Source organism: Athene cunicularia (genome assembly GCF_003259725.1).
Source record: "Athene cunicularia isolate RWA chromosome 5 unlocalized genomic scaffold, athCun1 chr5_part1, whole genome shotgun sequence".
In the NCBI taxonomy this organism is placed as follows: domain Eukaryota; kingdom Metazoa; phylum Chordata; class Aves; order Strigiformes; family Strigidae; genus Athene; species Athene cunicularia.
In genome coordinates, this window is record NW_020799101.1 from 35922811 (window position 1) to 35949667 (window position 26857).

The 26857-nt window shown below is 36.9% G+C and overlaps 1 protein-coding gene across 15 annotated transcripts in view; it reads left to right on the forward strand.

Annotated features, from left to right (window-relative positions):
* GPHN (gephyrin) overlaps positions 1–26857 on the forward strand; it is a 220963-nt gene that overhangs the window by 83105 nt on the left and 111001 nt on the right. For 10 of the 15 annotated variants that reach the window (XR_003398497.1, XM_026849618.1, XM_026849622.1 and 7 more), the window contains 3 exons: positions 2518–2556; positions 18636–18730; positions 23154–23220. Coding sequence is in view for 14 of the 15 variants with exons in the window: in XM_026849618.1 (XP_026705419.1) it covers positions 2518–2556; positions 18636–18730; positions 23154–23220 (201 nt within the window). In the remaining variant the exon portion in view is untranslated. The remainder of the gene's footprint in view (positions 1–2517; positions 2557–18635; positions 18731–23153; positions 23221–26857) is intronic. The other 5 variants (XM_026849620.1, XM_026849629.1, XM_026849628.1 and 2 more) reach the window with 1 other exon arrangement.

Genomic DNA, 26857 nt, shown 5'->3' on the forward strand with positions numbered 1-26857 from the left:
TTTGGGGGGGGGGGGGGGGGGAATATGCCTGCCATAGGACTTTTGCATAACAAAATTTTCAATTTGAAACTTTAGGATTTTTTTTCCTCTTAGGCATTTCTAAAAATGGTTTCCATTAAAACATCTCTTCACAGCAGATAATAGGGAACTGAAAAAAATTAAACATCAGGATAAGGCAAAATAATCTCGAAAACATTGTCAAGCCTGTAATTATGCAATTCTTGCCCTTAATGTGTCATTTTTTTTCTGGTCATGGTCTATTACAAAGAGTTTAATAAAAGCTTAATAGGGAGAAAATTAACAAAAAATGTATAGACCTGTTACGAAGACCTCTCTGTGAAGGCATGTTAAAGAAATGATAGCTAGAGGGCAGATACTGGTTTGAATTTAAGAGGTATCAAAAATTGAGTGAGTTAGTCCTTTTGACATAAGCACACCAGAATAGCAAAATGACTCACTATTAAAATAGTTGATCATTAAAACTAATACTTATTAAAGAGTAGAGAATTTCTCATTTGCTCCTTGCCTGCTGTGTAGGAGCTTTTCCAGCCACTAAGCGGAAAGAAACTAGAAGAGTCTCGGAAAGCAGCTGGCTTCAGCAGTTATTCTTAGGATTATAACTAGTCCTTTGCCTGCTTCTGCTAATTGCTACCACGTGGAGCAGTGAAGCTTTAGCAAAATGTTGACTCAGTATAAGTACCAGAATAGAAAACCAAAATGACTATTGTCACACTCAGGCATGAAAGTCTTATCAATAATGGACAAGAAAATAATTACTTTTTAACCTTAATTTAGACTATATTTTAGCTTCTTGTCACTTCATGTGCACATTCTTTTTCCCGGTTTTGTAATGAGAATACCCAAATTAATAGAGGTGCCTAATCTACGCTTGGTTATTTATTACTGACATTTAAATTTTCACTAGCTTTAAAAAGTCCACCTTTTCCTCCAGAAATAAACATTTTCTTATGGTTCACTGAGATCAGTTTGTCATAGTTCATTTTCATTGAGCCTTGAAAGATCTCCCTTTAGAGAGAAGATGCTAGCAATTTTGTTCTTGATGTGGTGCAGCTAACTGTAGCTGCTGCTGGCCACAAAATCACAGGATTTTATGAAACAGCCAATGCATGCTTTAAGTACCTTGTACTCTGTAGTATTAATATCTACTCTGGTTCAGCCACTGTATGCTAATCCAGGGTGGTTTATGCCATTACTAATCATATGATGGAAATCTCTTGGTCTCCTTTACCTAAATTTCCTGTCATTTTGTTCTAAACCCAAATAGTAGTGTTTGATACAGGAAAGTTTCAATATGGAAGAAATTCTTGCTCTATGACCCAAATTTCTAAATTTGAAGTTATATTTACCTCTGTTATTCCTGTGTTTGCTCAGGTAGAAGGGGAATGAGTGGCTGATACTCAGAGGATCACTATAAATAATGTTCTGTCACCTTCGCTTGTTACTACTTAAAAGTTTTATTGCATATGAGTACATGGCAAGTTCATGTGGATTCTGTCTCTGTGACCTTTCCAAATCCTAATTCAGCTGTGAACAGGAAAGCTAATGAGTCCTTTACTGTGTCTCAGGTTCTCTACAGTTTGCAGGAGAGGGAATAATTGTCTTCTTGCATATTATTCCCTTAGCGAAGTGAAATGTAGGTTTTCAGTGTTACCAATAAGAAATTAATGTGCAGGCAGATAAGTACACACACAACGTGGACTTCTAAGAGGACAGAAATAGTGAAGTTTGATTCTTAGTTGGTTGACTTCTAGTTACTAGGAAGATACTTAGTAATAAAACCACTGATGACTGAAATGACAGATTAGTTAAATTAGTGATTTTTTTTTACTGCTGGGATTTTCTCAGTTCTTACATTCCAGAGTTCATTACATGTTTCAGAAATAGAGCAGCAGCTAAGATTTCTGAAACATGGTTTAATTTGTTTAAAAAACCAACCATGTTAAATAACACAGTGCTTATGTTAAAGAGAATATTCAAGGTAAAAAAGGTGGATAAGTTTCACACTTTTGCAACTCTTGCCATAGAACAGGGTTACCCTGCAAGACTCGTAAGACTAATTCTTTTCATTAGAGTGTGGGTGTATCTAAACTAAATTCAAACACCAGCCTACACTAGTGATGAGTAACAGTCAATGACTTCTTCAGTTTATCTCACAAATGGCCAGCAGTGGCTAATGGGTACTCCTGTTCATCTTCACAAGCTGTTTTGCAGTGGATATGGGAATGAGCTCACAAGACCATCCCCTTTCCCCTCTTATACACCTTGTGCTAGAGGTAAGTGTGGTTTTGGGGAATAAGGGTGGGATGTCATGAGATGAAATTGATATGGGCTTCTTAAATTTTTCGCAAACCTCAATAAAGGCATGTATCTGGGGATGGGCAAAGATTCAGCTGAATTCTTATTTTTTGCCCAAAGAGATTACCCAGTCCTAAATTGACATGCTTTCCTTGAACTGGGAGTCAGAAATCCCTTTTCTCTTCTGTTTTTCTGCTGCAGAAATTCCCAACATTCCCATTATGTGGGCTCCAGAGAGGGGTAAGCAACATCTTCAATCCCACCAAATCATTTCCAAACTAATTCTTTGCTAGTATTTTTTTGCTTTTTTAATCATCATCAGAAACAGTTTTTAGACACATTTTTCCCATTTGTTTGATTTTCTTGTGGATTCTCATATTTTTGTTTTATAGGAAGGTCCCATGGCCTCCCCAGGTGCTAGGGTCAGACTCATCTGCTGTTTCCATTTGTGTGCTATTCTCCTGTGGATTTTCATAGTTCACTCTGATCTAACGATATTACCAGAGGGTGAGCATCTAGATTCTTGGGACTGTTTCACTCATGGTATCCTAAGTTATTGAAAAAGCACTGCCACCCTGCTGCCCTGTCAATTGTTTGGCAGGTTTTTGTTTTGTCTTTGCTGACAGTCTCATCTGATTATTTGTGGGCTTTTGGGCTTTTGCTGCCTTGCCTGTCTGGGAACTGCCTGGCATCCACTACTCTCTTTTATTCTCTCTACCTGCTGGGTGTGTGGCGTTGTCCTCCTGAAATCTTGGCCCTTTGCCTGACTGTCTGGCATTACCTCTTGACCAGCTAATTGCTTGACACTGACTACCTCCTGCCCTGTCCATCTGTTGAACGGCATGTATCGCCTCCTTATTGTCCTTTTGATCTGATTGCATATGGGCATTGGCCTTCTGCTGCCCTGTCTCCTGCTCTGAGTGCCTGGCATCACCTTCCTGCTGAGTGCATCTGCTGACTTTGCGGAATTGCTCTTCTGCTGCTTGGCACACCTGCTGACTGTTTGGTACTGCTTTATCGACTTGCTGAATGTCTGGCATTTTCCTCCTGCCTTTTCACCTGATCCTTGAACATAGTGTCCCCTTGCTGCTCTTTGAGTCTGCTTACTCACTGATAATTGCTCTTTTGCTGTCCTGTCCCCTTGCTTTTATGCCTGGCATTTCTATCATATTGTCCTGCCCACCAACCTAGATTTTATTTCTAAATATGCACCAGTCTGAAAAACTTAAGAAGAATTGTAAAGAATGGGGAAAATATATTGTCTGGCTCCTTCATGATCTGATTCAGTTGAATATACCAGCCAAAAACTGATCTCAGTATCAGCATCCAGCTTTTTCTTAGAACGACTCATAGCCCTTCCCTTCCTTACCAAAAAAAAAAAAAGTCTTTGCTTCCATCACTTCATTTGATAGGTGTATTACTGTTCAGTAATACTATATGCAGTATTAAATTCAGTAGTAATTAAATACTAAAACACATCACTAATATTACTTGTGGTAATTTTCAGAATCCATGGAAGGTAGGTAATAACAGGGGAAAAAAACAATCTGTTGCTGAGGCTCAGAAAGATTAAAGTTTGAATGCAGAGATATGTTCAGTAAATACAGTGGATCAAAGGAGCTAAATAAGAAATTTTACAGGTCTCTTAATTTAAAGCACAAGGTTGTATCTAATCTAAAAAACTTCTTGGATCAGTACAGTATTACCAAACTGCAGTGTGTCCTAGTTACTGCTTCCCTCTCTGTACTGGGAGAATGGTCAACTGCCAGTTTACAGAAACCTTTTGTCACTCTCTCACAGATTAAGAACAAGGACTTGACTACATCTATAAGGTCTACAGTAAGGGAATAAATCATTGTCACAGTTTAGAGTAAGAAGCAGAATTCCCATGTCTCTTCTTTTAATTCAATTCACTTGACCTCTCTTTTCCTAGCTCTGCCACAGTTTCTAACTTACTACGTGTGTTTGTGGTTTTAATTACGCTTTTGAATTCAGTGCCAACTAGGAACCGGAGAGAATATTCTGTCATAATGAACCCTGTCATAATTTCATAATAAATTCTTCCTACACTTAAAGTAATTGTATGTAATATTCTTTTAACTTCAGCTTTTAATCTCTCTAGACATAATATTACTACTTTTGCTATCTTCAGAGATACCCTAAATATGCAAAATGATGTCTAACCATACAGGCACAGCGGCATCCCTTGAGTCAGTAGCATCTTTCACCTGTGCGAGACCAGCTGTGGAATCAGAGAGAGACTCTGTGGGAGAGCACGTTTCTCCCATGCTCCTGACACCAGCTTGCCCCTGTGGACGATGGCTCCCAGTACAGCAGTGTTCCAAGTGAGAGCCAGAAGGAACCTTCTCCCAGTTTTCACATTAACATCTAGAAATCCAGTAAACTTGTATTCTGCACTGAGGAACCAGAGGACATGAACATCTGCCTTTACTCCCATACAGTCTCCTAGGCTCTCCTGTCCTCTCTTCTCAGCCTTTCCAACCTCTCTCTTGCTTCTCCAAGTATATTTTTTTCACAACTTTGTGAACTCTTAAAGACAGTAGACTGACAGTCTCTCACTTCCTCCCAGCTTCATGCTGTTGAGGGATCTGGTGGCAAGAACAGATCTCAGTGTCAATTCTCTTTCTCCAAGCTTTAACTCCTGGTGTTACTTTGCTGCTTCCCTAGACTGTTGTTTGAGAAGTGACATCAGATGCTGGAAGGAAGGAAGGATATTGACTCTAGCACCATGGGATTGCAGGATGCTGCTAGAACTCACTTCTTATCACAAGAACCATAAGTCATTCTTCTGTGTATCATTTTCGTTAATTTTAATATATTTTAAAAATAATAAATATAACCTCATAAAAATGGCTATTTTCAAATAATATTCAGGTTATACAAACTTTAAATGCAGAAAAGCATCAGAAACTGGAGGAGAATAAACACTGTGCTTTTTCCTGAATGTATGAAATTTTCTTGGTTGAAAATTATGCCTACTGGACAATAGGTGCAGTGCTGTCTCAGGCAGCTTCACTGTAAAATATCCAGGTAAATCAGTTTTCTATCTGCAGTGATCAAGTCATGGTACAAATTTTTTAATCAGTTAAAAAAAAAAAATCTATGTGAATTTGAAAGAATACATTGTAGTTTTTGTCTTACAAATGAGTCAAAATTTGGTTAAAGAAACAATTTAAAAAATGCACACAAAGCCCTGGCAATAATATCATATCTATCAAATTCCTGGAACAAAGAAATGCAACATTATTTTGTCTTTTTTTAATGTTGGTTGGTTGTTTGTTTTTGTCAAGGTACTCTTTAGTCTATATTGTGCACTTTTAAACAAAAATTTAGCTTCTAGAAAAGTCATGAAGAATTACAAGTCTTTCCAGCTTGTAGAGTTTCTCTTTCCAGGTTAACTAAATTCTCAGTTATCAGCTTAATTGTATGTCAGTTTTATTTCCTCTTGTTAGATTCTTTTCCTTCCTTATTATTTTGATAAAAAGTACTTGTTATATTTCTCATAGTAACTTCCGGAACTATGATGTCTAAATCCTACAGATTATTTGTCAGGAGAATGTTTTTCATATATCCTCTTACTTCAATGAAGTATTTAAATTCTATTACAAATTTTACAATTCGCTTTCTTTATTCTTCTCTGTTCTCTAAAGGTATCCTTTGTGATGATAGTCAGGATTGCATTGTGTAAGCAGCTGATTTCTTCAGTTGTTTCTAAAAAGAAAACAGATTCCTAACTAATACAGCTCTTTTGCTCTCAAAAAGATCAACAGGTATATAATTATTTTGCTACCCTTGGGATTTCCAGAAGGTGTTCCGCTGCCCTGATCTGCTTAATCACTGCTTTCGGTTTCAGCTGAAGTTTTCCATTCTTTTAAGAATAATATGTCTGGCAGTGACTCATATCAACCTGGAATTCAGATTTTATTATGTTGCTTCTGGATCCAGTTTGAAAAATTAATTTGTTAATTTTAGACAAGAATGCCTCAGGTAATACATGTTGTGCTAAAGAATGTATATGCCTTTTGGTTCATGCATTGTCATCAGTGATGAAGGCTTTTGCTGTAACAACTCATATAGTAATTTGCTGAAGATGTATTGATGCTGAGTAAGTTCCAGTGTCTCTACTATTACCTCTTTACTTAGTGGGTAGACAGCTTTTGTTGGAAAAATTATGAAATAAACACACAAAGCAGATGTAAAAAGCAAGATGATACTGGTTTTACATTGATGACTTCTGAGCATTGTGATTTGTAACCCATGATTTCTTTTATTCTGATGAATATAGTTAGGAAGATTTAAACACTCCATCCTCTGGGTTCCCTTTTTTATAAAATGTCCTTTAGAATATAGGCTAGGAAAAGGTGATCACATGGTTATAATGCAGTTTTAACTGATTTCTTGTTAAGATAATATCCATGGCTTAAATTTAGTGAATTTTCTTAGTAAATTAAACTGATATAATCACTGAGTTTATACATGGAAGAAGACCGGTCATCCATCCTTCATTGACTGTTGCAGAATTATTTCCCCCAGTATGTTTTTCTGTTGTTGTGTCCTGCCAGGTTTTAGATTTTTAATTTGCTGGAGCTTCTTTCACTTTGGAGTTTGATGAAGTTGATAAATGTCATCGTTCAGAGATTTTATCGAGGCTGCACTTAAACTTTTTATTTGATTGAGCCTTTACTATTCTCGTAGTACATCATAGCAACACTAAATAATCTTTTCCATCCTTGCTTTTGCTTTCAGGAAATATTTGTACACCTTAATTAGGCTTTTTCATTTAATCTTTTTGCAGACAGACTATAGTATTTATGAAATAAGTTCTGTGTTTTGTGTAGTGTTGCAATCATGTACATCACTTAAGTGGCAGATTTTGCAGACTTCAAACCTGGGTGAACCCTACACGTGGCACCATTTTTTTGTCTGAGTTTCTGGGCTACAGCTCTCTTTTCAAGAGTGAAAAATAATTGGGTTATTACCACTTCTTTCTATGAGCTGACCAGTTCTTCCTTTTAAACCAAATATTGCATATATATCCAGTGGTATACAGAATTAATCCATGAACAGCAAGGCCTAAAACTACAGTTCTTTCTCAACTCTTCTACACTTTATGCAAGTTTTGCTTATTTCTACTGTTCAGCATCAGTGTTTCCTGGAATAAGAAGAACAGAGAAGGTCACAAAGTTATTTTAGATGTCTTTGTCTCTAGGGATTTTGTTTTCTGCAGCATCTTAATGAGAAGCTGCTAGTAACTCATCACTCTTTGCAGGCAAGATGGAGTCTGTAGCAGCAAAGTTTTTGTTTGACTTTTTAAAGCATGACAAAGATGGATTTGGTAACCTAGCTGGAACTTGCGGGTTTTTCTCAATTAATAGCTTGTCACATTGTTAAGACAGCTTAATACTTTCCCCAGAAATATTTTGTCTTTGTTTCTTGTTAAACAGCTTTTTTACAATGAGGATTTTTTTGTTTAATTTGTTTAATCATACACATAGTGTTAGGCAGCTAACATTAGCTGCATATAATTTCCACGTTATTCTGAGTTAGTGTCTTCCATCATTCCTATACATTATATAGAAGTACTGTCTGTTTTTTTTATTTAATTGGCTTACAGCTGTAATGTTTGTAGTTGCTGTTCTCTTGAGTGTCAACATGTTGATGTGGTAGTGAGCTGCTTAGTATTTATTGCAAGAGTCCAGTCTTGTGTACATTTTAAGTACACAGAGAAGAACTAACTTGTTCCCTGTGCCTACCTAAGAATCTCTTCTGCCTTACCAGTTGTTAAAAGCTACCGCTTCTCTCAGTGATCCGCTTACACACTGCTAGTTTAAAACTTGATCTGCAGAAAAAATTTGGACACTGGGTGAATTTTATTAAAAAGCAAAAAGATTTTTCTGCACAACATGGTCTGCTGCTTCAAGCGCAGCAGAAGTGTATGTGAGGGGAGATGCTTATATACCTATGTTGCTCTATCTGTATTAATGAAAAGGTGCCTACATTATAAGACCTTCAGGGGTTCAAAGTTACGAGTTGGGCAGTTAAGAGGTAAACCAACAGAATTTGTCTATACAGTGCTAAGTTGCATTCATTTGAAAGCATTACTCTGTCATAGCTGAGCAGTGTCAATAAGTGATTGAACTGGTTTTAGCTAGTGCATGAAAGATACTGTAACAGCTTCTACAACTGGAAGAAATGTTAGGTACAGAACTGGAAGAAATGTTAGGTCTATGTTAGGTACAGAAATGTCTATAGAAAAGATCTTAGGAACAGTGAAATAAAGGAGAATTTTTTATACTGGGTTTCATTATATTGCTAAGAGAGTTGGGGTGGTTCAGCCTGGAGAAGAGAAGGCTGTGGAGAGACCTTATAGCAGCCTTCCAGTACTTAAAGGGGGCTACAGGAAAGCTGGGGAGGGACTCTTGATCAGGAGGTGTAGGGATAGGATGGGAGGTAATGGCTTTAAACTGAAAGAGGACAGATTCACATTAGATATAAGAAATCCTTCCCTGTGAGGGTGGTGAGGCACTGGCACAGGTTGCCCAGAGCAGCTGTGGCTGCCCCCTCCCTGGCAGTGCTCAAGGCCAGGTTGGACGGGGCTGTGAGAAACCTGGGCTAGGGGAAGGTGTCCCTGCCCATGGCAGGGGGGTGGAACTAGGTGATCTTGAAGGTCCCTTCCAACCCGAACCAGTCTATGAGTCTGTGATTAAGTATTGTTAAACATTAATTAAATAGTAAAATTAAGTTCCAGAGGTAAAAGTAAACTTGATATATTTAACATTTCTCATTTGGTGTAGATTAGGAATTTTGCTGTCTTCCATTTCAGTGCTCTGTGCTGCACCAGTCTCAACAGGGTACTTTCCATCTTCTCTTTGAGAAAACCTTTCATCCAATTGTTTCCATGAGAATCTTGGAGGAAAAAAAAAAAAGTGATTTGTGCTGGGAGTTAATCAATGTATATGAAATTGTTCAACAGAGTGCACAGTAGGTCACTTCAGCTTTCAGAATCTCTTCGGTTGTTCAGTTTAAATGAATGCATCATTCATGTGTACTTAACAACTATTCAGACTCTGAACACATGAATTCCATCACTGGATCTCACGAAAGAATCCTTTCTATGAGTTTTTAGTTTATGGCATAAGTACTTCAAAGCTTTTGTTATTAGAGACGCTTTATCATTGACTTGGAGATTAAGGATACTGTGTAAGGGAATCTTAAGAGAAAGTAAAGTCCTTTTTGCAATTCTTGTATTGCTGTGGTATGTTCTTGAAAATTTATCACTCAGTAGTCATCCTTTGTAGTGTAGAAGGTGTATTTTAGGAAGGCTTTTTTTTAAATCTTCAACATTGATTTGAGATCTGAAATTGTTTGGAGGAGCTACTTTACCTGTGGCAGAAACTGACTGGAATTTCAGAAGTACAGATATTTCATATGCAATATGAATCATATACCTTGGGAGAAGGTAATAAATGATAGGAAACAACAGACAACATTCTCAAAAGAAGAGTTCCATATCTGAATCTCAGTAACAAATACATTGGAGCTAAAGCATTGCAAAATTATTTATTTAGAGAAGTGAAATTGCAAGCAAAAGCTTTTGGTTCTTTCACTGCCCAAGAGACTGGGCAAGTTCTTAAAAGAAAGCAGTGTACATTTCTACCTGGTGGCCTCATTCTTCGTGTGTACTGATGAGGCTCTCCAAGGAATATAGTGTCTTTCCTCTTCCCGTGATACTAATATCACAACTAAGCAAAAGTGACAGGTTTCTCTTATGCAGTTCTAGACTTCATCGCTTGATATACTTTCTCCCCATATACAAAGAATCCAAGTTTTGCACCGGTTTTGTATGAAATTGTTAACTGTACCCTGACTCCCCTTTGGTGTAGATACCTAGTCTAGAAGATAGTACACAATAACCAGAAGTACTGTACAGGGTATTTTTTAAATGAGACACTGCTCTCTAGTTATACTGTTAGTTAAAGCTCATTACACTGTCAGTTGCATTAATTGTAGAATTCTTATTGATACTCCTATTGAGATATTGTAGTTATTCTTATTGATACTAATTTCTCTCATTTCTTGTGTGATTTTGTGATTTGCAGAGAACAACATTTTTCACTTCTTAGGTTTTGTCCCATTTCTTCAATTTTCAAAGAATTTTGCAGAAGTTTTGCTGGATTGCATAGATTTTTACATTTATATTAAATATAAAGCAGTTTGAAGTAACTGAGGGAAAATTAGAAGAATAACAATGATTAATAGATAAAATTTTAACAGTTTTTGTAATAGCAGAATGGTGTCACTTCCTTTACCAGCAAGTCTGCAGCTGTATTACTTTTGTTGAACAGCAAAAGATTCATTCTTACATGAAGTGGAGTTGAAGTGGGAAGCACAGCAGTCTGCACATGAAAAGGAGGGCTGAGGAAGGAAGTAGGCACCTTACCCTTCTTTATAAGCAAGGGCAGTGGCTTGTTTCCAGCTGTTGCTTTAAGAGGCTAATCCACCTAACCTCTCCACCTTTGAAAATACTCTGCCTTTTGGCACTGGCTTAACACACACCATTATACAGCTGGTGGGCTGCATACATCTTCATAGAGCCTAAATGCATTCCTCATAGTGCATTTAGTAAGCATTTTCTTTGTTTGGTTAACTGTTTCTAAAGATGACTGTTCTCTTGGTCATATGACAATGTATACAGGTTGGCAGTATCATAAAATAAAGACCATTTTGTATGGCGTAAATATTTTATATACATTCACTGTCTTAAAACTTTGGTTAGGAATCAGTATTTTTAACATGATTAACACTTTATATATAATAAAAGTAATATGTAGAAGATGCACATGGTTTGGTTGCCCAGATGCACCAATTTCATGAACATTTCTGCTACAGAAATGGGGCAGGCAAATCAGTGATCTATGAAGTTTTTGTGAATCATATGCAACCAGCTTTAGCTCAAAACTTAGATACAAACCTACTGAGGTGCAGGAACAAGTTCCAAATTCCACAATGCTGCTTTCTCTAGTATAGCCATTTAAATTTTCCATTTCTTCATTGTGTATAAAAATGTGAAGCATCTTTCCCAAAATGTTTTTCAAGCTGTAAGTAAAAATGAAACTGAGTGTTATGAAGTAAATTTTTTAATTAGGAAGAAAACAAGGTCTTTTAAGGAAAGTTACAATAAATATGAAATCTTTATTAACTAATATACACTTAGGTAATTCTTTGTTTACAGGAATAACTATGATTGCAGTCCAACTATTAAAAACTAAAAATATTTGTGGCTTGGTCATGCATAAATCATTGAGTACTGTCAGAGGTACCTCTACCAGCCAGTTGCTTTTTATGGTCATATACACAGTGGAATTGTACTGATAGACTCATTTGCTATTACTGGTTTATAAACAAGGACATTGAATTAGCTCCTGGCCTCTGAGTCTCATGCCATAGGCATTAGGTTACAATAATTGGTACAATAGATTCCAGTGAAGAACGTGAGAGAATTTGGAGGGGACAAGTTGCAGGCAGAGGGGATCAGGGATATGGGAAGAAATAGAGAAAACAGAGTCTGTATTTAATCTAATCAAACAGCAGGTATTGCTGTGACACTTTTGTTTCTCACGCAGATGAATTCTGTAGGGTCATGCTGTGATGTTGGGAATCTTGATGGCAGCAGAGTCACTGCAAATATGCTGAGAATGCAAACAAGCTTCTGATCAGCATTCTTGTGCCGCAGAATTATTGTCAGTGGAAATGCATTATTGGGGTATGCCGATACACCAGTTTGTAGAGGTTTTTTTTAGTTAGCTAGATTAATCAGAGTTTCCTCTGCCTTGGCTGTTTGTAGATTTGAGTCACAGAAAGAAGAGAACAAAGAACATGTAATCAGGTCAGTTATTGGAGGAATATATACCAAGGTTACCACTTGTAAGAGGGAAGGGCAATAAGAGTAAACCACCCTAATATGTTTAGACATGTTTTGTTTTATGTAAAATAATTCTATAAAGTCTAGGGGAGCTCTCAATATGTGTCTATATGTGCCTGACACACATAGTCACATTTAATGTCAAAAAAGACCCAAGAGGAACTTGAAAGTGGAGCCTTGCCAGACTCAGGCTGAGTTTCTTACTGTACAGTAAAATTGACAGAAGCCTGGGTGGTCACTTCATGAGGAGAAACAAATCATCAGGGGCAGGACTGGCTTGGTATCTACCTAGCCACCACCAATTCATCCAAACATAGTGGTTGGTGCTTACTTTAGCCTTATGTCAGTTATTCTCCACTACTCTGGGGATATAAAACAGTTGTTGCATCTTTACAGGCCCACATCATTAGTACTCATGGATAACTTACCATTGAGGACACAATGACTGTCAGGCTATTGCTTTTAAGGTGTATGTGGCCAGGTTCATTGGTATGGGTGTCAATCTGTCAAAAGTTCTCGAATGACAGTAAACACCTACTTCTGGGATCCACCCTATCCAGAAGCAACTATTCATGGCGCTCTGGATGCAGGCCATTCTTGACTTCCATGTATCTGTGACAATTAATTTGACATCAAGAAATCACTGATAATCATAATGGCATACATGTGAAAGGACGGCCATGGTGTATCTCTGGCTGCAACACCCCAATGGTATGTTAGGGCCACTATATTGTTAGAAAGTTACTAACTCTGATGACAAGCTGAGAGACTTTTACAAACCTGCTTGACTTTGGTTGCTTTGCAGCAATGGCATATGTGATCAGTTTTATCCATTTGCAAAATTAACTGAGCAATTACCCAAAGAAATTTGATTTTGGGGAATATCAGAGAGCACAATTTCTGTCAAGCCTTCCATCCATAGAAAAGACACTGAATATCATCACACAGGTTATTGGGGTCAGGGAATAAGAAAAATTCAAGGAAAGACAGCATGATGGTGAGAATGAGTGACTGAAAACTTATCATTATCCAAAAACTTTCAGTGTATTGAAAGAAACTAACTGCTGCAACCTGCATTTCTTATTGTACTAAGAGAAGAAATAGATAAGTGATTTTTAGTTGAGAAGCTCTAATCAGTCTAGCTCCCTGTAAGCTCTATTTTCTCCCCTGCAAAATAAGAATAGGGAAGTAGACAATAAGATGAAATAGCTGACTTTTGAATAGAAATTACAGGCACATGTGTTATCTCCAGCAGAGGTATACTGAATAACCTTGAAGATATCTCATCTCCAAGCTGAGAGATGCAGGTTTTGTTCCTAAAGTATACACATCTTGCACAACTGGTTGACAAATGTGACTGACATTTTTGTTGTGTATTTGACTGATCTGTAGCCATAGTTCTTTGTCCAGTCTTCTAAGGTTTGAATGTGCTCTGTAAGTTCTGTTGCAGAGGATATATAGGTATCTCTTTGGTTATGCCCTTCCAAGAATTCTGCTTTCAATGGAAAGCTCAAATAGCTAATAAAATATTTTGTAATTCTATCAGCTGTTAAATATGAATTATCTGCAAATGTGTCCATTAATTTGCATACGTAGCTTTATGATATGCTATGCAGAGTCATAGGTTTTAACTTTTTCAACAGAAATAATATTTTCAACAAAGGCAGTCTCGGTCATCTTAATTTAATCAAATTTATTATGACTTCTTAGTCTCATATTTGCATTTTAGTTGAAGAGATAAAACTATATTACCATCCCAAAACTGCTGAAGAGTATATGAAAATGTCTCAGATCATTACTTACTATTAAGGACAAATTTTGCAATGCCTAATACATGAAAGACAAAGATAAGGAGTTTCTGAACATTTCAAGAGTAGTCCTAGGTCTCTTAATTAAATCAGTCTGCAGTGGTATATCCTCCAGAAGCTGCCTGGGAGGGCTTCCACAGGTTAGGAACTGAACTTAATTTATATAGAGACAAAGAAAGGCCACAAAGCAGCAGAGAACTCTGTGAAACCAGTTGGCAGCAAGCCATCTGTTAAGAAACCACAACTATGTCAAAGACACCTAAAAGTATATCAGTTTGGGCACATAATGCCATAACTATGATAAAAAAGCACTTTGAAAACAATCAGAAATGTGTTTTAAAATAAATTGTGTTTATTCATATAGCAGTGAAGTATAAGAACCGCTCTTATAGACATTGTTAGAAAGTCCTGAATAGTTCCATGGAATATTTAACTGTTAGTCTCTACTTCTCCTTTCTGGAGTAGAAACTACTGTTTTATTTCTGTCCCATTGTGTTTCTCCCTGGTTCCCTCACAGCCTGGAACTTCTGTCATGTCCTGTCTTCCTTTTTGCTTCTCCTGAGTTTTTCCCTCATGTGCAAGCTGCCTTGTGCAGTCTTACTTCCATCCCACTCCATTCACTTGCCCTCACTCTACTCTGATTCCTGCCCCTCTGACAGTCCTGCTGCTGGACTTCTCCACAATTCTTCCTTTCCACTTAGGCTTCCTTCTTCCCATATTTCCTTCTCCCATCTAACCTACAAACCTCACCTTTCTTTGCAGCCTCCAAACTGGCCTTCCTGCATTTCTGTATCTCTCCTCAACTAGTTGTTTTTACCTTCAAATGTTTTCACTTCTGTGGAATCCCTGTCTTCCACCTCCATCTTGTGTGCATCTGTCTTCTTTACACTACCACCTTATGTGGAAGAAAAATGGGGACACTGCTGTCATTTTAGTATTTTACGCAAATTTGCTTCAGTATTTTCCCCCTACTTTTTATGCAGTCGTCAACCTCAGGTTTGAGAAATCAGTGTATGGCTTCAGTGCTGATGAACACATCAGTGTCACAGCTCTGAATGAAATTTCCTCATCATTTTTTCCTGCTTCTGCCCACATAGTAGTGTTGTCATTGCTGTTGTAAGAGAGCCAGGGGCAACAGCCATGATTTGTGGTTCATTTTGTGCCAATACTGTGGCCCCCTGCAGCAGGCAAAAGCTGACTGATGGTGAGACTACCAAGAAAAAATTGCCCATGAAACAAAGTTTAACAATCTTAATTCAGCCTTGTGTTGTGGTTTAACCTGGCAGGCAGCTAAACACCACACAGCCCACTTTCCCTGCCCCACAGCGGGATGGGGGAGAGAACTGGAAAAAAAAAAAGTAGAATTTATGGGTTGAGGTAAAGACAGTTTAGTAAGACAGAAAAGAAAGAGATAATAATAGAATATACAAAACAAGATGTACAATGCAATTGCTCACCACCTGCCACCCAGACAGTTCCCAAGCAGCAGCCCCCAGCCAGCTTTCCCCCGAATTTATCTACTGAGCATGACACCATATGGTCTGGGATATCCCTTTGGTGGGTTGGAGTCAGCTGTCCCGGCTGTGTCTCCTCCCAGCTTCTTGTGCACCCCCAGCCTCCTCACTGGTAGGGCGGCTGAGACGCTGAAAAGTCCTTGACTTAGTGTAAACACTGTTTATCAAGGACTACAGCATCAGTGTGTTATCAACATTATTCTCACCCTATCCCAGCCAAAACCAGGACGCTTTGCTAGAGTACTGGTAAACTGTGAAGGTGCTGAGTCACTAATTCTCTAATAGATTGCATGCAGGTAGATATACATAACCAGACAGTTAACTCCTGAGCTGGACACAGATGAAAACCTAGTTTTGACATCTCTCTTCACCCTTCCTTCAAACGTGAAAGAAGTACATGCTAGAAAACCTGGCCACCAACACTATGGTACACTGTTAGGTGAAACAAAGAGTTGTTACACATAGACACAAAGTACCTGCAAATCATTGCAGCACTGCTTATTTCATTGATAAATGATAGCTAATTAAGAGTGTGCTTCCCAGTGTGATGGTGGTTTCAGTTCCTGTACACTGCACATTTTAAGTTGTGTTATCTGAGGACATCCCAACAGTGGAACTTACAGTGGCTGATTTCAAGAGCAGATGTCACTGTAAAAGTTGTTTACTTAGCAGCAGTCTTTTTTGGTTACATCCATCCAGCCAGTCTGCAGAGATGAAAACAGGAAGCATTCCTGTTTGTAGAAGTCTGCCTGCAGCAATAAATATAAGAATATATCTTTTGAAACAAGTATTTTTAGAAACTTCTGTTGAGGGCTGTACTGCTGTTTGGACTTTCTGCCCTTTCAGATTTTGTTGCTTAGTCTATACATTTTTAATAATCACATTGCCTGCTAGCAGTGGCATTTTGTGAAGGTCATTTTTCTTGTGAAGTTGGAGAATGGAGTTGAATTTCATTGAAGGACTCCCCGAGCTGCAGGATCATTGTTTATGGAACTCTCTTGCATCTTATGCTACCTTTGAAGCCTCTCTAGAATTTTAACTAATCATATCTTCAAAGTGTCACTGTGCTCAAGGGCAAAAATGAAATCTCAAAATGCACTTTATATTTAAAATCAGTTTTGAATACCTTTGAAGCATGCTATTAGCTGCAAATAAAAAGCATAGATACAGACTTACTATGTGTGCACACCCAGAGAATTCCATGTTTCACAAACTTGTCCATTGTCAGCAATGTTCCTTCACCATTACAATGCTTTTTTCTTCTATACTGTAAAAATCATCAGGTCTATGGTGTTAATAATTTTTAATGTGATTGATAGTTTAATACCTCAGCAGGTATCTTTAGGCAGTCTCCTACGGTGGAGAGGTTTTAGTTTTTTCTACATCATTCCTAGCCTGCTTATTCTCATTTCCCCTGTGTAGAAATACAGACACTGGGTTGTATTTATATGCCTTTTCTGTTTCTGAGTAGAGGATGGGAAATACTAAACCCAACATGTTATGCTTGAAATAAGAGAGACTGTGGTATCAGCTACTGAATTAAAATGGTTTGCTTTCATATAAACCAGACTTCCTTCTTCCCATGACTGAGCACATACCAAGTTTGCTTACTAGTAAAAGATCTGAAGGCTTACTTGGTAGCTGTGTCTGTCTTCTGTACTGACATACTCCTTTAAAACATGTTAAATGTTAGTAGCAATGTTAGAGAATATGGCCACTTGAATATCTGTTCTGTTCAGGGATTTTTTGTGTGTGTTTTATTTATTGCTTGCTGTAAGTGGTTTAGCTGTATAGCTAGTATAGGACTCCTGGATCCTTTTCATAGGGATGCTGTTGGGTTAATTCTGTCATTTTCTTTCTCTGTGGCTTTGTTTTTCTACTTGTAGACTAGGAGCTTATAAAAGTATAAGGATGTGATTTATAGTTTAATCTTTCCCACAAAATAATTTGTCTGCTTCTCTTCCATTTTATTCTTTGGCTATATCAAACTGCCAAGAAAATTTAGCTTATTCAGAGTGTCCTTATATTTAAGATGTGCTTTTCTATTTCTGTTTTGATAGCTGTACCATCAAAGTGTTGTGGTTTAGCTGGATGTTTTACAATGGATTTCACAATTTTATGAGTATTGCTAACATTTAAGTTGTGCCAAATACTGTATAATCTTGTTTCAGAACATGAAACAAGATGATCCGCTGAACAGCAACTACTGTGGGATAAATGAAGAGAGTGTAGGACTGTAACCTGCATTTGAGTGTTACGTCCTAACTAAAGTTAGAGGCTGGGAGACTGGACAGATTGTGTGCCTGAGAAAATTTGTGTTAGAAAGTAAGGACAGAAGGCTGTGAATGTCCCAGAAAAATAATTTTCCATCTGATTCCCTGTGTGGAAAAAGTACTAAAAAGAAGAATTTTCAGACCCTGCTTCCAGGCTTCTCAATACTCACTGCATATGGACCGCTTGTGAATAAAAGCCACCAGCCTGTTTGGAACTGCTGTTTTGCTGACATGATCAAAAGGGAAGGCCTCAATCTCTGGCCATTATCATTACCATTTTACTATTTTCCTGCCTGCCTGCTACATGGTCTTCCCTTTGCAAATCTTTTTTTCTGTCTTCTGCGCAGCCTGGTTCACCCTTCTCATGCCTGGGAAAATCTCAACAGGAAAAGGCACGTGAGATTGATGAGGAAGAGAAGGCAGATACACTTGGTCTTTTCTTTGCTTATTCTCAAACATTCTTTCCTTTCTGTTAGAGGGAGTTGCTGTTATCTATGTGATGTTGGTTAACATTTTCTATATATATAGGGTCCTGACTTTTAACATTTTCTAGATGAGTCTTTACAGTACAGCTAACAGTGCTTCTTCCCAATCCCTTGTCTTTCCCTATTTTACTCAACCAAGAGAAAATCCTTTAACATATTTCAGTGTCGAGAATTTAGCAACGACGTCTCTTGACAGAAACAATAAAAGGAGATGCTCTTACCCAAATTTTAGCTGGGTTTATGTGTTTCTTGTCCTTGTACTTCTTCACTCACTGCTATTTAATCTTTGATTGCAGGCCACTAAAGAAGTAATAGAGCGAGAAGCCCCAGGGATGGCCCTGGCAATGCTGATGGGATCACTTAATGTTACTCCTCTGGGCATGCTCTCTAGGTAAGACTATTTCCTTCAAAATATGAGGTGAACTATTTCCTTAGAAATACACATTGTCATCAAATATACACAAATATACACAAATAGCTGAGCATTGACATTGTTATCAAGACTAGAAGTCTTAACTTCAGAGAAGTGGCCAAATTCCAAGAATGGTAATTGCATTCTCTCATTTAATTTCCTTTTTGTCTCTATCAGACACTGTATTCTCTGTATTTTCTATGCCAGGTTATTTGTGATATTGATGCATGCTGTTAAAAAGCTTTCTTTTCATTCTAGAGATGCGGCATTTTGGTAGTGAGTGAAGAATATTGTTCAAGTACTAAAATGCTTTGTTTAGCAAAAAAACCCCACCCTTTGATAAATACAAATGTTTTGATACTGCTTTTATTTCACTATCAACAAAAGCTCTCTGAATAAATTAAATGGTATTTTATCCCACGCTTGCAGATATAGTACTTTAACTCCTAGAGTTTGGTATTTCCTACTAAATAATTATTAAATGTTCCTCTGCCTGTTGTTTCTTTTTTATTGGTGACATCTCTTGTTACCCTGTAATTCTTTTTGTATTTGATTTTTATTTTATTCCTTTGATTTACCTCATTTGACCTATGATAGACTTCATAATATCAGTACTTTTACTAAGTTAGTTTGTGCTTGTACATTGTTTCATTGTAACTAAGAAACAATGGCTGTTACAGGTTTTTGATTTCTTGTTGTGTAATGAGGGTATAACAAGATATTTATGTAAGTAATAAAGAAGGAATTTTCAAATCAATAATTTTGTATTCAGAAACTTGCATTTTTAAAGGACATTTGGATGAGAAGTTCACTGATTCGACAAAGTATTTTAAAATATCATGTATTACATATGTGAAAGGGCAACATTACCAAGTTAACACGTTCAGATTCTGTCCAAATTAGCAGGTATTTTCTTTTTTTTATCTGGTATAATTTTTTATATCGTAGTTGGTGTTTATCTGCAGGGAAAGGATGAGAGAATGCTACCACAACAAGAGGAAAGGTTAATATAGCTGTTCTGTTTCTGATCAAGAAAAGGATAGCCAGTTAGATGATGCTACCAAGTTTGATTTAGGATGTGGTGTGAACAGGATGGCTGAAAGGGTGTTGTATTGGTAGTGGAACTCAAATGCTGGATTGCAACCTGGCTCCTCTGTAGATAGAGCAAGAAAATGTCCCTTAAACTTCAGCCACTTTCAGTAGTAATTGATGACAGCGATGGGAGATAACATTACAAAGATACTGCATGCAGTCATATTAGGACTTAAAAAATTTCCCAGTGAAAACCTTCAGACATAAAAGCAATCAGCATGCAAAAGGCCATTATTTTTTCGGTTCAGATCATAAAGTACGCAAAAATAATAAAATTACAGCATTATGGTTTCTCATTCAGTCTCAGTTCTGCATGAATGCATGTGTGTGTTGTAATCACATTTTTTTGTAGAATTCCTCTGCAAATGCTTAAGATGGAGGAAGAAAATCTATTTTTCTTTGTTTTGATTGTTCTATGTGTAATCCTGTATCAAGTTTAGTGCTCTTTATTCTGAGTGATTTTTCTTACATCATTTGTTATTCTAAGACACAATTTGTTAATATATTTTCATATAAAATTCTGCAAATTTATTTTATAATCCCCCCCTTACCATGAGAACTAAGGCAGACATTAAGAGAGGTCAAAAACATACACTAATTTTAGGGACACAGTTTGAAGAATGTAGATCCTAATTTTTAAAAGTATTTAACACCAAATGTGACTGGTCCTAAGCTTACCTCTCTTTGACTTAATTTTGAATGAAGTTCCGATGGATAATTTTGCGTGTAATATTTTTGGCTTTTCAAAAAAAACAAAAGCAGAAGTTACATTATGCAGTATTAAGCTCACACTTCTGTAAATCACCTGCAGGTTTGGAAATGTTAGGTCAATTGTGTTGAATTTTATCATATGAACTTTTTTTAATTGCTGTAAGTTATAGCGTGTCTTCTTCACTATGAGCCAGCAGTAGGAAGTGGTAAGTCATTTTGTAGGCTGGATTCACTAATGAGGAGCACTGAGAATCTCATAGTTTGGATTCAGTCCCAGGTTCCAGCAGGGAGTATCTTAGAGCATCATAGACCTTTTTATGTGTTTCCTGAAAGTGTTTCCTCTTCTTCTTTGTGACCTTCCAAAATTATCCTTGTCCCAGAATTGCCTCTTCCCTTCACCCAACTGCCCATGCTGTGCCAGTCTTTATTGAGCTCTTTGAAGCACTGTCTTCTTGCCCATCTATTCTGCTTTTACCAGCATCATTTCTTCCCAGGAGATAATTTTTTTTTCCCCAAAGAGATCATTTTCTCCATTCCTACTTCTGCATCAGACCTGTTTTCTTTCCTCCCACATGTTTTTTTATTTCTCCCGTGTCCTGTCTTTCCTTCCACTCCCTTGGTTCTGCTTGTATTCTTCTTTGTCAGACTTCTTTGTTTTTTCTTAAAATTTCTGTCTACTGCATTACAAGACTGAGAATAACATTAGATCCACAGCATTTCCCTCAACTGTTCTACATTTGGAGGAATATCATTAATCTCTCAAATTACCCAGAATGCATGCACATTTTGTGTGCTTTTGTTGTGAGCACACGCTGTATCTTTTTGCAAGCCATGCAGTTCTTAGGTACTTTTACTTTTGCATGCTCTCTTGATAAATTTTTGGCATCACCAAAATTTTTGAGCCACTAGATGTGATTATTGACAGCTGAAACTTGTAGCTTTCAGGAGAATGGCTGCTGATTTAGTCCTTTTTTATTATTGGTTGGTTGTACTGGTCATTTAGCTTACAATGTTTGAAATTATTTAAAGCGGAATAAAAGAGCCAACAAGATGATTATTAAAGGAGCTATGTGCCAAACACAATTCCACTTCATTTTAGTTCCTCTGTGACTAATTCCTATTTCCTTTATTTTGAATCTGTCATGAACCGTATCTCACATATGGGGTTTTCTGGATTGAGTTTGTCTGCTGTAAATTTGAATGCTGCAACAAGAGTAAATGAGCAGATTTCCTTAACTCAGGGTCTTCATCTTTGTGTTGCAGTAGAGCATTCCTCAACTACCTGAAATTCTTTCTTAACTAAGGGTGTGTAGTGTGCAAGAAGTGAATGTGGGAAAACAGAAGCTAGAAGTCAGTCAGTATTCAAGCTGCCAGTTGAAAATAAAACTTCTCTTCAGGATGGCTTGCCTGTGATACCAAAACTTCATTTTGTGGCAAAAAATGGTCTCTGTGCTGTTTAATTGTGAGCATTGTGTCAGCTGTCACTAGGATACTGGCTACCCTGCTAGAAAATGCCATGCTACCAATAAATTACATTAATCACTGAAGATTATTTGTATAAGAAGAAATCCAGGGAAGTTGGCTACCCCACAAACCATGTCCTTTGGCTCAAGATTTTTGGTAATGCCCTATCAAGAAATTATTTTTTGTCCTGTCTTACCTTATGGCTCATGGTTTTGTTTGATAAAGAGACTGTTACACAGTTTCTCTCAACTGTGGCCTCCATATATTTGTGGTTTGGTTTCGTCCTTTTACTTTTTTCATATCCTTATATCCCAGCCCTGGGTTTTTCACTGCTGGTTTCATAAACAGTGGAAAAAAGCAGGAGGCATTCTTTCCAACCTCAAGACAAAATCCAGTAATTTTTTTTTTCTTGAAAAATATTTAGCTAATAGGAGGAAGGGGCAAACTCTAAACAACAGAAAGCATTCAGCACTTGAGTGTTTTAAATTCAGTCCTGCATCGACACCAAAGGACATCCCTAAAGACAAAAAATAAAATGTCTTCCGTCTCTTGATAGTTGGTGTTGTTTGTTTTTTGGGGTTTTTTTTTTTGAGGGGAAAGGAAAGATTGTTAGGAAGAATTAGACAGGAATTGCATAAGTGCAGTTTTCACTTGAGAATTACTTCCCTCTGTGCTTTTCTTATGTTGCATCTTTTGAAAAAAAAGACCTGTTTGAATTAAAGAAACCAGCATGACTTAGTATTTTTACTTGGCAAGGGAAATAGTGTTTGACATCATCAATTACGTTACAAAGGAATCATGTGTATGAGCAAATAGGGACTATATCAAAGAACGGATTGGATGCAAGTAAACAGTAGAATTAAGGGATCTACACAGATCTAAAAAAAATGGAAATCTAGCCAGTGTTTATACTATCAATTAAATGTTAGACTCTGTCAGCCTTGTACAATGATTTTTCAGCTCAGCTTCTCCCGAACTGTTTTATGAGAACATGATGAGCAAATATTTTTAGATTTTGGAAATTGAGTTTGCAAATTTTGATAAATAATAGAATTTATATTAAATGCTCTGTTCTTGTTTCTGTAGTGGAGAAAGTTGCATGCAAGAATTTCACTCTGGGTTTCTTTCTTTTCAGACCTGTGTGTGGAATCAGAGGGAAAACTCTCATAATTAATCTGCCAGGTAGCAAGAAAGGGTCACAGGTAAGAAGTGGTCTTACTGATCTGCTACTGAGGACCCATGATGAATACCTCCCATTTTTCTGAATGGTGGAAAGTACCACTACAACAAATTTTACAGAAGTTAAATGAAATGTATATCCATATAACTGAACACACCATCACTCTCAGTCAGGGACAATTCCAATACAATTGAAGGTATTGAGTAACCAGACAGCATCATGTGTAGTGCAGGAGAGCACTCACTGTAGCAAGCAGTGCTAATGAAGAGTCTATTGGTCTCTTACACTTCTTCCTTCTTCTCCAGTCGGCCTGTACCTGATACCTGTGCTGCTATAGCTTCCAAGAAAACATTCTTTTTCACACAGAAGTAAAAAGAAGGTCTAGTGTAGAGTAGAAGTTGCTGGAGTATGAAGAATATTCCCAATTTTGGTCAGCAAGAGGGCAAAAAACATGATTTTGAGAGTTTAAGGATTGTTTTAAATCTTCTGAACATGGGTATGAGACTTTACACCCTTTATACAGTTTATTTCTGCATTTTTCACAGTTTGGACAGAGAAGTTAGGCTTTGTGGTTTTATTCATGCTTACTTTCTCCCTGTAGAGCTGTGAGAAACACAATTAAACATCAGGAAGAAATTTTTTGTGTGTTAATAAGGCTGGATGTTTCCAGTGCTCGCTCTTTCTATGTAGCTGGCTGATAGATCCAGAAAAAGAGCCTTCTCCACACAAATACTGCTAAGCTGAATAGTGGGCTGTACAGCCTAATACAAAACTGATAAGGTAGATCCCCCATCAATCACAAGAACGTATTCTCCAGGGCTCAAACTGTATCAGTGGCCCTTTTAAAAAGTGTCTTTACCTCTGGCCTCTAACAAATGCACACCTGGTAGTTTATCAACATCTTCTGAACCAGTAGTACCCAATCACAGAGGAGGCAGTACAAATGTGTTTGGCAGCACAGCCCTAAAGTCACTGTTGCTTGAAAGACTTATATCTAGAGATAAATAAAGAATGTTTTGAATACTGTTATCTTAAGCAGCCATCACAGGTTTTCACATACATTGTCTATGTGTTTCAGTTCAGGGACTCAGTAAGCCCTCCTGTGGTTCTACCATTCCTTAGAGCCTTTTTAGGAAATCTAATGAGAGTCTGTGATTGCAAAGAAATTAAAAAGCTTTGTGACAAGCAGTGAAGGATGGTGGGGCAGGTGTATACCTGATTGAAAGTCTTCCAGTTATGAGTGGGAAGTCATATGTATATACACATATTTAACATAGCAATGGGCCCCGCATCTTAGAGAACTGGTGCACCAGTAAGAAGATTTTTTCAGAAGTCTATACTTCTTTTGCTGAATTATGAAAGAGATAAAAGAGCCTACAATCTCTAATGATTTTTGTAGTGTTCAGCAGCACTCCTAACATGCTAGGTATAGAAAATATTGCCATTTTCCACCCTGAGGCACTCAGACTATGAAGATGGGTAAACTGTAGAAAGAGAATGTGGAAAAGAAATTAAAAAAATGTTAATAAGTATTTTAACAATAGATTGAAACAAAATAAGTAATAAAAAAGGTCATTCTGCTGGAAAAGAAGAAAATGTAATATGATTTCATTATACAAGCAAGGTTTTTATTAACTGATGATTTGTTTCTGTCATGATGATAGTCTGTTCTGCCAAAATTTTTTTTAATATGAAACATCTTTAAAGTATCAGATTTCAGCAAAGATTTTAAAGTTGAATAGTAGAGAAAATTGTTCCATAGCAGGCTGCATCTCAAGAATCAAATAGATTGGGTTGTTACCAGGAATTTCTCCCCTTTCTCTCTTTTATGAGTTGTTAATTTCCTTTTCATCATATTAACACAATCATATAAGAAGCTTATATACAGCTGTGAAATTGCAGCAATATACATATTTCAATAATAAAATAGTAAAATATTAATAGAAAATGGCAGCAGTGTAAATGTTCTATCTCAAAAGTGGACAAAATGTATGCTAAACATGTCTTCTCCAGAGAATGTTTGTGTGGCATGTACCACTAAATCAAGACCTGTAGAATACTTCAATTTTTGTGTTGTTCTGCTCTGTTTTCTTTTAGCCTTGCAAAAATTATTTAATATTACAAAAGAGGGCAAAGTATGAAGTTACCAGATGATCATTGAGATCATTTGGTCTGTGGCAATTTTTATACTTGCACTAACAGTTGCCTAAAACAAAGAGTTTTACAGATATCATGAGCTTTTAGAGTGCTTACTGGGAACCTATTCATCAACAGTCAAGCTAACAAGGCTTTATTTCAGTGGTAGGAGTGGGAAACATGCATCTCTAGTGAGTCAATCATTAATGTACTTTTTCATGATTATTGGTCAGTTCACAGGTTATTGTCATTGTTTACCACTTTGAGGTCTGCTTTTTTACTGAAGTAATGATGGTTGTATGCTTCAGTATATTAAACCATTTTTAAAATGATACTGTGGAGGCCGAATAGCTCTAAGGTTTGCAGTTACATTTTAATAGATATTCATTATATACAGCATCTTATGCTTATTCAGTTTACTTCCTTTCTTCAAAGTGCCAAATTGAATGTTTCAAGAATTTATAAATCTGTGAAGTAGTCTGACTATTCTTTACTCTTAAAGGAGCGACTAAAAAGTGGGTTCTTATTTAGAATTATTGAGGAAATACAGTATTCATGAGTCATGGTTTTGACTTACAAAGTGGTTTATATAAACTAGTAATTTCTGATGAATGGTTTGCTCTTTGTTTACATAGTCATTTTTATTCATTGAAAATATTTGTTACAGTATCTGTTTACAAAATGTTTATTGATATTTATTTTCTGGATACTCTGAAATGTTGGAATACATTTTTAAAAAAATCTTTCTGCTTGAAACAAAACTGAAAATGAAGTGCAACTTAAGGAGTAATGTCAGCTTTCTCTGTCAACTTTCATGTTCCCTAACTGCACTGCCGTGGCAATTCATTCTTGTAACCCTGACACAATTTTCCAATAATTTAATGTTTGTATGCAGTCTGCTCAAATGACATGAAGAAAACTCTTTACTGAGGTGCCTGGGAGGAGGGTGAGAGACAATAGTCATAAATTGGAGAAGGTAGCTTCCAGCTGGATAAATTTTTTTTTTTAAAAAATCACTTTGAGAGTAATTAAGTGTTCAAACAGGTTGTCAAGAAGGGTTGTATAGTCTGTTCTTGGATTTTTTCAAGACTTTACTGAACAAAGCCCTAAGCAACCTGTCTGAATTTCATATTGACCCTGATGTGAGCAGGAGGCTGCAGTGTGTGATGTCCTGAGTTTCCTCTTTGACTTGATGAAATACTAGTATATTTTGGCAGCCGAGGTAGATATATGTGTATGCCCATTATGGAACAAGAACAGTTACATGCCTTCTGCATTTTTACTTTCTCCAGCCATATAAAATAAACTTTCTAATTGTTATTGAGATAATAGATCAAGGAGAGGTTTGAAAAATAGATTATTTATGAACCATTTTTTCTGAGTTACATAAAATTATAATGACATCAGTGGAGTTTGTTGTTCTTCCAGTATATAAGTCCATGAATAAAAAAAGGATACAATTATATAAAAGTATAATTATGGAAACCCTTATGAATTGTTCCCTAATTGTGAAGGAACATAAT